Raw genomic sequence first — 13,679 nt, 5'->3', positions numbered from 1 at the left:
CCTTCCTTCCTTCCTTCCTTCCCTCCTTCCTTTCTTCCTTCCTTCCTTCCTTTCTTTCTTTTTCTTTCCTTCCTTCCTTCCTTCCTTCCTTCCTTTCTTTCTTTCTTTCTTTCTTTCTCTTTCTTTCCTTCCTTCCTTCCTTCCTTCCTTCCTTCCTTTCTTTCTTTCTTTCTTTCTTTCTTTCTTTCTTTTTCTTTCCTTCCTTCCTTCCTTCCTTTCTTTCTTTCTTTCTTTCTTTCTTGAGTGAAATTTCACAAAATGGTGACTTATACCCTAATGAATTCGAGAAAACCATCAGGCACCAGACCAAAGTGCTTTGGGAACAGGGCCTGGTCCTTGGGGGCCACTTTACTGTGTTCTCAGTGTCTCCCCCAAGGCTGTGCTTAGCTTAGCAATACTTACTGTAAAAATTATCCTCTGTGTCCTAGTGCCCTCCAAGTTACATTCCTTTTTGGTTGGGTGAACCAACCATCTGATGAGACGAAGCCAGACAGAAATAAAGGTGGTACCTCAACTTACGACCATAATGGAGGCCAACTTTTCTGTTGGTATCCAAGACAGTTGTTAAGTGAGCCATGTCCCATTTTACCAACCTTTTGCCATAGTTATTAAATAACTGCAGTTGTTAAGTTAGTAACACGGTTATTAAGTGAACGTAGTTTCCCCATTGATTTTGTTGGTCAGAAGCAGGGGTGAAATCCTCTGAGGTCTGCTACTGGTTCTGTGAGTCTGCTACTGAGCGTGCGCTTTGCCCATGCATGTGTGCTTGAGGCACGCCCACGCAGTGCTAAAAAAGGAACATTTCGAAGCCTTCCGAGTCTGTAAAGGTAAGTAGAACAGTGAGGGGGGGGGGAATCCGCTGTGCCACACAATTTAGATTAGCTAGAAAGCAGGAAATCCGATGATTCTAGCTAATATAAATCACATGTCACAGCTGATCGCCACCCAGCTGATCCTCAGAAATACTGATTCGCCCGAACCAGTAGCATTTTTTACTACCAGTTCGCCCGAACCGGTCTGAAGCGGTAGCATTTCACCCCTGGTCAGAAGGTTGCAAAAAGTGATCACATGATCCCAGGACACTGCAGCCCATCATAAATACATTCTAGTTGCCAAATTTCTGAAATTTGATCACATGACGGTGGGATGCTACAATGGTCGTAAGTGTGAAAAACAATCATAAGTCACTTTTTTCAGTGCTGTTGTAACTTTGAATGGTCACTACGCAGATGGTTATAAGCTGAGGACTATCTGTTCATTCAGCTGTATGCCTGGCCCGTTCAGCCCACAACACTGAGCACCTCTATGGCCTGGGACGGGGTCGGATTCTCGTGCTAGCACCTCTACCAAGGAGCTGGGCCGATTTTCTTCCAACTCAATTGCCAAGATCTCAACTCACAACACAGATATTTTGAGATGTAAGATGCAAACACTTCTTGGGACTTGGAGGTGGGCCAGTTTCCCCTTGAACCTTCCAGGAACATGGCACTCCCCTTTTTCTGCAGCTGGCAAGCTGCCTTGTAGTGTCCTATGACCTGATACAGGGCTTAGGGCAGCCAAGCAGACAAAAAAATATTTGTTTTTCTCATCGCAAAACTAAACATGGCAAGGCAAGAAAAGGATTGCAAGAGAGGGCGTGGGTGGAATTTTGGGAGCCTCAGCTATCTGCTGTGATAACATCCATTGCGTTTTGCAAGACTGAATCGGAGAATTTGGGGAGAGCCACGGGCTGCATAAAATGTGATACTCCTTATTGCCATGATGGCAAACCTACGGCACATGTGCCAGAGGTGGCGCGCAATGCCCTCTTTGATGGCACGCGAGCTGTCGCCCCAATTCAGCTCTGCCGCACATGTGTGCGCACCCCCTGCCAGCCAGCTGGTCTTGGAGTCTCTGCCGCACATTGCGGGGAGGCAGGGGGCATGCAGGGGGGTGCACGCACATATGAGGGGGCGAGATGCATGCAGGGGGCCCTGCGCACGCATGTGCAGAGGGTGGGGGCATGCGGGGGACCGTGCATGCATACACAGGGAGCGGGGCACGTGCTGATCAGCCAAATCAATGGAGGAGGCTGGTTTTGTTTAGCGATCACATAATTCTCTTAACAACTGCAGTGATTTGCTTAACAAAAAATTGTAAAATTGGGCGCAATTCACTTAACAACTGCCTTGCTTCGCAATGGAAATTCTGGTCCCCCATGGAGGTCATAAATCGAGGACAACCTGTCTGAAGCCATTGGCACTGTTGAATGTTGCCTGCTTTTTGAAATTCCCACTCCACTTACATTGTTCAAAGACTTACCGGGAGCTAAAAGAGGTTTATTTTTGCTGTTGTGCCTTCTGTCTCCAGATGCTCCATGAACGATGGCCAGTGTCCCTGTAGGCCCCACCTTATAGGTCGTCAGTGCAACAATGTGCAGCCAGGGTTTTTCTGTATGCCCTTGGACTACTACATGTATGAAGCTGAACATGCCACCGGTCTTCCTCCAACTGATCCAGATCTCCCAGTAAGTGTGCCAGGCAAAGGAGGAGGGAATGAACTGGGTAGGACGAAAAACTGCTGTATCTGCATTGAGCTTTGTCTGTGTCTAGAAAACCATTGTCATTTATTTAAGAATTAAATAAGGAAGGGAGAGGATACAGGTGGTCTGAGGCTGGCTTAAGGCATATTTGAAGACTGCTTAAGTGCTAGGGAATACAATCCAATGTCCTAGCCTACTAAAAGGCTGCAAGAGGCTATCCAGAGATGCTGTAGTGTATTATCCTACTGGAAAGGATATGGCTGACAATTTTCAGCCTGTTCTTTTTGAACTTGGGACGAGATCAACCCCATCCATGTGCTGAATTCACACACCAAATCTTGTTGGTGCAGAAACTCAAGGTGCTGTGGGCCGCTGTGAAAGAGAAGTTGAGAGGTCCATGTATTGCCTCTGCCTCGTCCAGGAGTATCTAACACAAGATCCGCTGATTCGGCCCGCGGGGCTGTCCTGGAAAATGTAAGGGGCCGGCCTGCATTGCTTCGGCTCAATCTACTCAATGCGAAGAGGAAACATCGGGCCAGTGTGGCTTCGGCCTGGACTACCCAGCGCAAAGAGGAAACATGCCAGCAGTTTGGGGAGTGGCGTCAAGTTGGCCACGCCCACCCAGTCAGCCACACCCAACCAGTTGGCCATGCCCAGTGAGTGTCATCAAACTGGCCACGCCCACCCAGTTGGCCACACCCACCCAATCAGCCACATCCACCTGGGCCCCTGAGGTCAACCACAGCCCTGATGCGGCCCACAAGGAAATTGAGTTTGACCCCCGCCCGTTGTAGTCCAACAGCTATATTTGTCTGTGTATTTTTATAGTATTTAGAGCACACCCCAATCTTGAGAAATTTGGGGTAAGGTCCGTGGTTCCTTTCCATTTTGCCCTTTCAGATTTTAGCTCCTTTGGATTGTTGGGTGGCCAAAGCAGAAAGACACAATCACCCCTAACAATTGCAGTGAGATCTGCTTTCCTCCCGGTGACAGGGTCCCTTGAGGCAAGAATCGCCTGTGGATTGTGTGGAATATTACAACGGAGTCCAGAATGGGCGCAGAGTGAGGCTGAGGCGCCAGCACAGCACGATGAGACTCCTGCAGCAGCGAGGGGGGCTCTCGCGAGCTCGACAGCTTCAACAAAAGGTGACTGTGGGAAAACGTCTTGGGGGAAAAATGATGCTGGAAGAGAAAATGGGATTGCCCAGAGCTCTCTGAGATACTAGTAGGGCTACCCCAGAAGACTCAACTTCCAAAGGAGGAAAGAAAGAATAAGATGAGATCTTCTTTCCGAGTCACAGGACTGACAGCTGAATTTTACTTTGATCCCAGTGAAGGGACATTGTCCTGCACTGCACATGAAGTCCTAGTTTAGGGGAATTTATAGACAGCTATGGGTCTGGTAACATATTAACTCCTTCCATAGTACATACCTCTTGCATCCCAGAATCAAAGGGAGTTGGGCAGTATATAAATTAGATACAGGTAGTCCTCAATTTACGACTGTAATGGAGCTTGATCAACCTGATTTTATACCCTTCTTTTGGCAGTCATTAAGTGAATGATGTAGTCATTAAGCAAACCAATCGTTTGCTGCGAGCCAGTTTTGCTGAAAACTGGAGGTAAATGCCACTTTTTGGTAAAAATATCATCAAACAAGGTCATATGATCATAAAATGCTGCAAACAGGTGTAAATGCATGCCAATTGCTCAAAATGCTGTCACATAATTGCGGCGTATATGTGTGTGGCTGTTGGAACCTCAGGACTAGTTCATAAGTACCCCCGAAGAGGTCTATGGTAACTCTGAACAGTCACTAAGGGATCAGTCATAAGTCAAGGACTACCTCTATTTCCTATGTTATTTTTTTCTCTGAAAAATAAATTGTGTTGTAGGGATGAAAGTGAAAATGGATGGATCCATGGATAGATTAGATGATGAAAGAAAGAGAAAGAAAGAAAGAAAAAAGAGAGAGAGAGAGAGAGGGAAGGAAGAAAGAAAGAAAGAGAGAGAGAGAGGGAAGGAAGGAAGGAAGGAAGGAAGAAAGAAAGAAAGAAAGAAAGAAAGAAAGAAAGAAAGAAAGAAAGAAAGAAAGAAAGAAAGAAAGAAAGAAAGAAAAAAAGAAAGAAAGAAAGAAAGAAAGAAAGAAAGAAAGAAAGAAAGAAAGAAAGAAAGAAAGAAAGAAATATAGGCTTGAGAGATGGGAGAGGATGCCTGGAAATTGTTGAGCTCTGGGTTTTTTTAAGCCAAAAGGTAAAAGAATAAAACTTAAATCCATTGTGCTTCTCTCTGTCGTTATTTAAAAACATCTTGAGCTTGTAAGAAAGGCACGTGGTTTTGCTGGAACAGTAGCTCCGCGTTGTAGCAGGGAAGGCTTCCTCAAAGGGCTGTTTCCACTTGCCAATCAAGGTGCTAAAAACATACTCAAGGAAGCGCCAGGAGGGTATGAATAAGAAACACTGGGAAGACTACGATACCATGTCTTTGCTGCTGACACTGCATTTTTATCTACAGCCTGATGTGGAAGTTGTACAGCGGGAGCACACAGGCCATATGATCACATGGACAGGGCCAGGCTTTGCCCGTGTGCGCGATGGGGCTGGACTATCCTTCCACATTGACAACATTCCTTACCCAATGGAATATGGCATCTTGTTCCGCTATGAACCTGAGGTAGGTAGAAATTGTTGGAGGGAAGACAGGTGGGCTTTTGACGGCCAAAGTCCTGATCTTATCTTCAGCGTATGCATGGGAGCAAGAATGATTTATTAGAATAAGTAGCAAATCATTTGGGAGGAAATCTTTAAAAATTCATTTTTCTAATACAATTGCTTTGATTATCTATACTTGTGCTTTTCACGAATACATATTGGTAGGTCATTATTAGGTCAAAGTGCTAAGATTAAGAAATGGACTTGCAGAAGCATCTTCTCAATTTAGGTCTCATATTCTTAACCACAACTGCATGGGTGATAGTAAAAGAAGAAGCAAAATAAGTTATTTAGTGTCAGGTGCAAGCAACAAGAACCACTTGTGAATTAGCAGAAGTTTTATTGTTAGTCATCCTATTTTATAAGAATTGCACCAGATTATGTACATTGTCTTGGGAATGGTGAGATAAGGCTTCAGAGATTCTGGGGAAGTTCAAGCTATGCCACTTTCTACAGTGCAATGACTCTAAGCTAAGCACTCTTTTAATACCTCCTTCCAGTCTAGCTGGAGATCCCACTACCACAAGAGATCTGCTATAATTTTTGAGCCTGGAATATTGAATATTGCAATGTGATATATATTTGGACTGTTCCAAGGAAGAGAGCAGTTCTCAATTCATACATGTATACATGAGCCATACATGTATATAGTGATGCAGTGCTTAGAGTGCAGTACAGCAGGCTACGTCTGTTGCCTGCTGGCTGCCTGCAATTTGGCAGTTTGAATCTCACCAGGCTCAAGGTTGACGCAGCCTTCCATCCTTCCAAGATCGATAAAATGAGGACTCAAATTGTTGGGGGCAATATGCTGACTCTGTAAACCGCTTAGAGAGGGCTGTAAAGCACTGTAAAGTGGTATATAAGTCTAAAAGCTATTGTTATTGCTATTTGTAATTATACAAATCTATCCTTGTTATTATTAAAGTCCACATATATAAGGCCAACTATGACCTTCAGCTTTGCTGATAGTGTAGTTTCCTTGGCAAGATCTCAGAAGTGGTTTGTCCTTGTCTCCTTTCTAGGGCTGTGAGAAAGTGACTGGCCCAAGATCACCCAGCTGGCTTTGTGCCTAAGAAAGGACCAGAACTCACAGTCTCCTGGTTTCTAGTCTCGTACCTTAAAAACTACATCAAACTGGCTCCAATGATGGCTATGCTGGCAGTGAAAATATTTAAATTATAAAAAACCAGAGTGTGAACATATCACATTGTTATTCTGGGGCAAAAGAGACCCAGATTCAAGTCCATGTTAGGTTTTGGAACTCACTACATCTAATTGGTATGTGAGAAAGACCTTGAGAGATGGTGTGAAGGCATTCTGCCAAGGGAATAAGAGATGGCATAGCCCACAACTGCATAATGGGGAGAGAAAGCAGCTCAGAAGGGACCCTACCTAGCTTTTCAGACTATAAAAGTGGGAAATGTGCACACGGAGACTTGCACGTTTCTGTTCATATAGCCTTACATGACCTTTACACAAGCCTCATATAGTCATACAAGTAGAATTAGCTCATCTGGTCATGTTTGCTGTCTGGTCTACTTGGGAAGGCTGATATCACCTGAATTTGGGCCAGTCACTTTTTTCAGAAAAATCTGTTTCACAGGTTGATTGTTCTGAGAATAATGTGGTGTCTGACTCCATATACATGGTCACCAAGATCTCCTTGACAGAAAGAAGGGCTGTGATCAGGAATGAAATCTAGCAGGCTCTGACAGGTTCTGGAGAACTGGTAGCAGACATTTTGAGCAATTCGGAGAACCGACAAATACCACCTCTGGCTGGCCCCAGAATGGGGTGGGAATGGAGATTTTGCAATATCCTTCCCCTGGAGTGGGGAGGGAATGGGGATTTTGCAGTATCCTTCCCTTGGAGTAGGGTGGGAATGGAGATTTTGCAGTATCCTTCCCCTGGAGTCGGGTGGGAATGGAGATTTTGCAGTATTCTTCCCCTGCCACGCCCACCAAGCAACACCACGTCCATCAAGCCACGTCCACAGAACCGGTAAAAAAAAAATTTGGATTTCACCATTGGCTATGATCATAATAAATGTTTGGTCAGGTTTTAGTGGTTTCTAAACCACGCCTATCTTTTTCTCTGGATTTAATTTTGTGATTACTGATTTGTTTTTTAATAATGAATCTTAGTTATGAACACTTTTTGAGTCAGAAAGAGTTATGAAGTTTGGTGCAGTAGTTAAGGTGCCAGCCTGGAAACTAGGAAAATGTGAGTTCTAGTGCTGCCTTTGGTATAAAAGCCAGCTGAGTGACTTTAGGCCAGTCACTCCCTCTCAGCTGAATTCACGTCCCAGGATTGTTATTGTGAGGAAAATAAGAGGAGGAAGGAATATTATGTATGTTTGCCATCTTGAATTACTTATCAAGTAATAAGGGTGAGATACAAATCTAATAAATAAATAAAGCTCTCATGAAGGATCTTCACTCTGTGTGAAAATTTGAGAAGGCACTATTTACTCTGGGATTCTGTCTTTAAACCTGTTGTATCTCCTCTTCAGTCCACAGAAGATTGGGAAGTTGTTGTCAGTGTCAGCTCGCAGGACCTACCAGTGAGTCCACGTTGTGGCAACTTGCTGCCCTCCGAGCAAGTGTATCAAGGGAGTTTGCCTCATACCTCCAGGTGAGAAAAAAGGATGGGAGCTGGCGGGCAATTTTTGTGGACACAAGAGATCTTAAACTAAAACGTTGTTCTTTAATCTTATTCCAAATTGCTTACTCAATGGAGAGGTTTATTACAGAGTCTGCTACTGTTTGTTTTCACTGGCTTCCCATCACTAATGACTGTTCTTTAGTTGATGGATTTTAGGATGTGCCTGACAAAATGAAACAGCGCTGTGGGCTAAATTCCATATTTTCCAGAGTCCTTTGATACTCAAGAACAGAATATATTATTCAGCAGATGAATGTCTGCAGAGAGGCTTAAAATGTTAGGATGGAGCTGTGATCACGCACTCAACACTTTGCCTCTTTCTATGTGTGTCACATGTTAAAAAGGGGTGGGACTTTGATCATGTGGATGCAGCTGCCATTTTTAACTTTTTGACATTTTGTTACCAAACTAGGTAACATCATCAGTGCTTAGATACAAAATACAAAAAAATCTACAGCAAACAAAGTGCTAAAATTTTCTGAAAAATAGTAATTATTCATTTTTAATAAGACACTGTGCAGTACTCTGATTTTCTATCCTTAAGGGATTTTTACTGGTAAGGAAAAGATGGAAGAAGGTGTGGGAGAAGAAAGAAGGGTTAAAAATGGAAGATAATGGCACCTGGTATCTTTTCTCTGAATGAGGTAGATAGGTTGCCAAATAATGACTTAACCAACAAGTCTCTTTACCCATGTTCCAATTGTAACATTGTAAGGTTGAAACTTGTGTTTTGGCACAACTGACTTTTCTTTCATCTGGATATTTGGTGCTGGATTGACTGATTTTTTTCCCTATAATTAAATGAAAAGCTCCTGTGTTTTATGTGGTTAGAAAGTTATTGATATTTTGGTTTGGCCAAGGGCCTCTGCGTGTGCCAGTGGAATTTGATCTTGCATGAGACTTTGACTCATCACTTCCATAATTTCTTTCTAAAATACTTACTAACTCGATATTTCTTTTCAAAGTCTGTTGTGTCTATCTAGGTTTTTTTTTAATTGTACGGCTTATTTCTCTACACACAAATTCCATTTTGCATGAATTTAGTTTCTAACATTTGTGAGAGATTCTGATCAATTTATGGATTTTCTTTTCTCTGGCTTTCCAATCTTGTTCTATTTCTCTCCTTTTCACTTTATAGATTCTCTCTCTCTCCTTCCCTCTCCCTCTCTCTCTCTCCCTCTCTCCCAAAAATGGCCCGAAAAACAGCCTGAAAACGGCCCAGAAAAGCTGGCTGCAAGAGGAAGAGAAGCCGCGTAAGCCGGATCCAGACAAGTTCCGGGTCTCCTCATCCCAGAAGCAGCAACTTCGCACTCTTCCCCTCTCTGCTAGCCCCCTTCTTTGCACGGGATCACTCAGCAATGGAGACGGAGAGGGAGAAGGACGCAGCGTTCCTGTGTGCTCCCGTTTCTGTGTGGCACTCTCTCCTCAATGCTAGCGGCTGCTACTGGCCCCTTCTCCCTCTCCATCTCTGCTGCTGGGCATTGGATCTTTCTTCCTCCCCCCACCAGAGACACCTAGATTCCCTCCCCAACCCTGCCTCTCCCATACGGGAACCACCCACACAAGTGATGTAGAGTTGGCCACGCCCGCCCAGCCAGTCATTATGGCAGGAAACCCATTGTTAAAAAATTTGGAGCCCACCACTGCAGTCCGAAGATTACCGCTGGGTTATGGGACATCTCCTTCTTTCTAACAAGATGCTTAATAGTTTGGCTCAGCAGATGGGCTTATAGGTGATCTGGCCCTACGTCTTTCTTCTCAACATAATTGCCTTTGATCTTCAGATCTGGCAAGTGCAGGTATCCATTCCCCAAGCTTACTATCATAACCTTCTTGATTTATGAACTGAGCTCTTCATCCTGCCGGCATCTGTCTCTACTGTCATTCACGTAATGTGTTTTTTCCTGACAAGATCTTTGCTTATCGTTGCTCCCCAGATACTTGCTTCTGCCAAGGCCCTTCTGCTTTGAGCCCAGAAACCATTACAAGATCATCGTGCGGTTCCAGCGAGCAGGCGTGGCACAACGCCATCCTGGAGCTTTCATCCTGGTAGACTCGGTGAGAACATTATTCTTACCTTTTATTTGGCCCCACCCCCAATCTATTGCTGCCTCCTGAGTCCCAGCTGATGGCTAGAGGGAAAAAAAAAACTGTTTAAACTCTTGCCGCGGGGCTTCAAAGGGCCGCCCTACAGCTGATCAGTGTTAAAAGAAAACAAATGAGTAGACCGGTGCCTGCAAAAATAAATGGGTAGATCGGTACAGTTCTGCAAGCAGTTAAAAGCCTGGTAAACCAGTACCTCTGCTAAATCCTAAATAATTGTCACATGACCATCAAGCAACGCCCACAAAATAAGCCACGCCCACAGAACCAGTGGTAAAAAATTTTAGAACCCACCCCTGGGATGTTTTAATCCAGAAGCTACTAGTAAACAAATTATGGTCTGGTGAAGAGACAGTCCTTGATATACGATCTTACAATTGAGCGCAACATTTCTGCTGCTAAGCAAAACGCTTAACTGAGATCTGACCCATTTTGTGGCCTTTCTTGCCACAATTGTTAAGGGAATCACTGCAGTTCTTAAGTTTAGTAACATGGTTGTTAAGTGACTCTGCCTTCCCCATTGATTTTGCTTGTCAGAAGATCACAAAAGGTAATCCCTTGACTCTGGGCCTATTATAACCAGCATGATTCCGAACCAGTTGCCAAGCATCCAAATTTTGAACACGTGACCATGGGGACACTATAAGTGTGAAAAACGATCATCACTCACCTTTTCCAGGGCCATTGTAAATTTGAGCGGTCATTAAACGAATGGTTGTAAGCTAAGGAATACCTGTAATGTGTTAATGTGTCAAGCTACCTGAGCATTTTGTGAATGGAAAGATTGAGTGAGAGGTAAATGAGGTAGATAGATGGGGGGGGGGAGGTGTTAGAGAGTGAGAGATATTTGACAATGTTTTTTTTCACAGGATCCAGTCTGGCTCAGTCACTGGCACCAGAGATTCAGTCTTCTGAGCTTTCAGGCTCATGCTGGAGCACATCCTCAGGGAACTGGTGAGAAAGAAGTTCCCTGAGGATGGGCTCCAGCACGAGCACGAAAGCTCGGAAGACTAAACCTCTGGTGCCAGTGATGGACCCAGATTGGATCCTGCAACATTATCCTGGGACATGTATCTTTCCTTCCATTAGTGTTCCCCCCCGCTCTAAGATTCCTCCCCCCCTTTATCCCACAGCTGGTTCTTTTACCCCACGTGACAGAACTACCTGGTCTCCATGGTGATGATCCAGCTTCTGTGGAGCGCCGGGAGGCCCTGGAACACTACACATGCCTGGAATTATTTCGCATGGCCACCATGCCTGACCTGCCTGAGACCTGTGCCCACCTGCTCTGCAGCATTTCTGCCATAATCCACGACGGGGCTCTGCGTAAGTGAAAGAATGCCCCCCCCACCCACCCCCAGGTAGGAGAGGGCTAGTATCTCATTCTCCAAGGATGTTGAATTCTAAGAATCGTCAACAAACATGTATGGACCAATGGTGGGAATTCCGGCTTTGATCTTCTTGAAATTGGTGTTATAATGCTATGGGCAAGGATAGAGCCCAGTGTCTGAAAATTAAATGGGGACAAATGTAGCAAAATATTTCCTATAATCAGCAAGTTTTGGTCTGAAGGCTGGAAGTTTCCTCAGGGTAGGCTTCAAAAATTTTAGCAAAGAGTTCTCTGCCCAGTTGCTGGGTCGGCGTGGCCATGGTGGGCGTGGCCTAGTCAGCCTCCTGCACCACGGGGTGTGTGTGTCATTTTTGCTCTCCCCGGGTTCCAGAGGCTTTTCTCGAGCCTCCGGGAGGGCGAAAACGGCCTCCCCAGGCTCCGGAGGCCCTCTAGAGGCCAGAAACAGGCCCATTTCCAGCCTTCCCAAACTTCCTGTTTTTTGCCCTCCCCGAGCCTCTGTGCCCGCCCTGCCCTTACCTGCATCCAAAATGGGCCATATGGGGACTCCTGGGCAGGGTGGGGTGGGGTGGATGGAACCAGCCAGGAATGGGATTTGGGGGTTCTGCAAACTGCACATAATCTTAGCTAGAGGTTCTCCCAAACCCCTGCGAACCCCCAGCAGCCCACCCCTGGTGAGCTCCATTTGTACATAAGAATACAGAATAAGAGAGTTAGAAGGGATCTTGTAGGTCATCTAGTCCAATCTCCTGATTAAGGAGGAGACCTTATGTCATTTCTGACAAATGGCTGTCCAGTCTCTTCTTATAAGCTTCCAGTGATAAAGCTACCACAACTTCTGAAGGCAAGCTGTTCCATTGGTTGATTGTTCTCAGTGTCAGGAAATTTCTCCTTATTTCTAGGTTGGATCTCTCCTTGATCAGTTTCTATCCATTCTTTGTCTGGCCTTCGGATGCTTTGGAAAATAGATTGTCCCCTCCTTTCTGTGACAGCCCCTCTAACATTGGAACACTGCTATCATGTCTCCCCTGGTCCTTCTCTTCACTAGACTAGTCATGCCCAGTTCCTGCAACCGTTCATTGTATGTTTTAGCCTCCAGGCCCCTAATCATCCTGGTTGCTCTTCTCTGCACTTATTTATTTATTTATTTATTATATTTATATACCGCCCTTCTCCCGAAGGACTCAGGGCGGTGAACAGCCAAGATCAAATACATACATATAAAAATTAAAAACAAACTTTCTAGAGTCTCAACCTCTTTTTTATAGGGTGGTGACTAAAACGCCTAAGGAGGCATTACGAGAGAAGTATAAGAAAGGGAATTTTGCTGTGAATGATTGTTTCTGAATTCCGCAGTCAGAAAACATTATTTCCAGACCAGTGGCTGAGATGTCTTAAAATCTACAATCATGAAGTCTAGAAACCTTTAAAGTTTTCAAGCTAATAAAGCAAATGCTGAGAATATCAGGAATGCAGTAGCCTGATTACTGCTGAAAACTATGTCTTAATTCCTTGATTATTTCATTATCTCCAATAGCTTTTTGGAGTTCTGCTGCATAATCTACTGCATAACATAAGCAGGCATGTCCCTAACACTTCTTGCCTTCTGAGTCAGCTCTAGAGGGAGAAGTTTTATTCGGTGTTCCAGGGAGGCATTCTCTCACATCCTTCATCTTGTGACCCAAAAATCCAAGATCTGTCCAATCTTAGTTGATTGCAGAATGTCTTTTGTGTTCCACCTGTAACCCTAATTCTTACATTGCTGTTTTTTTATCCCTCCTAAGCCTGCCAGTGTGACCTCCAGGGTTCCACCAGCAGCGTCTGCCATAAACTGGGAGGACAGTGCCAGTGTAAACCCAACGTTATGGGTCGGCAATGTGACCGGTGTATCCCAGGCACTTACGGATTTGGACCTTACGGCTGCAGTTGTGAGTAGCTAATTCATTTTTATCTTTTTCCAAAGTGTATGCTTGGAAGGAAACACACAAGCACAATAACAACCAGCATCCTAAGTCAGAGAGGTATGCAACAGCTGGTTGAAAGAAAGGTACTCTTTGTTCATATTGTGGCACAAGCGATGTCAGTTTCGATTTAGATTAGGATTAGGATTAGGATTAAAGAGAGATAATAGAGAGATGGGAGAGAGATGATAGATTATATATAGTATAAACTAAGTAAGAATATAATCAAATATGTTATTGTTTTATAATTAAACTACATAGTTTAAGATACCTAATATTTTACACACACACACACACACACGAAAAATAAATTTGGTGTAGAAAAAAATGTAATGATATATTAAGCTACTTTTTTAAAAAGCCCAAACGTT

At 44.3% G+C, this 13,679-nt stretch overlaps 1 protein-coding gene across 6 annotated transcripts in view; it reads left to right on the top strand.

The window, feature by feature from the left end:
* Window positions 1-13,679, top strand: part of LOC117673969 (laminin subunit beta-1-like) — a 96,336-nt gene that overhangs the window by 46,978 nt on the left and 35,679 nt on the right. For all 6 annotated transcript variants that reach the window (XR_015731693.1, XR_015731692.1, XR_004593629.3 and 3 more), the window contains exons 14-20: window positions 2,350-2,506; window positions 3,515-3,667; window positions 5,036-5,194; window positions 7,745-7,866; window positions 9,834-9,954; window positions 11,133-11,325; window positions 13,132-13,275. Coding sequence is in view for 3 of the 6 variants with exons in the window: in XM_034431718.3 (XP_034287609.3) it covers window positions 2,350-2,506; window positions 3,515-3,667; window positions 5,036-5,194; window positions 7,745-7,866; window positions 9,834-9,954; window positions 11,133-11,325; window positions 13,132-13,275 (1,049 nt within the window). In the remaining 3 variants the exon portion in view is untranslated. The remainder of the gene's footprint in view (window positions 1-2,349; window positions 2,507-3,514; window positions 3,668-5,035; window positions 5,195-7,744; window positions 7,867-9,833; window positions 9,955-11,132; window positions 11,326-13,131; window positions 13,276-13,679) is intronic.

Source organism: Pantherophis guttatus, chromosome 2, assembly GCF_059756535.1.
Source record: "Pantherophis guttatus breed Tessera chromosome 2, ASM5975653v1, whole genome shotgun sequence".
Classification (NCBI taxonomy): domain Eukaryota; kingdom Metazoa; phylum Chordata; class Lepidosauria; order Squamata; family Colubridae; genus Pantherophis; species Pantherophis guttatus.
Note: the sequence above shows the minus strand (reverse complement) of the source record. Positions and strands in the feature narration are given on the sequence as shown.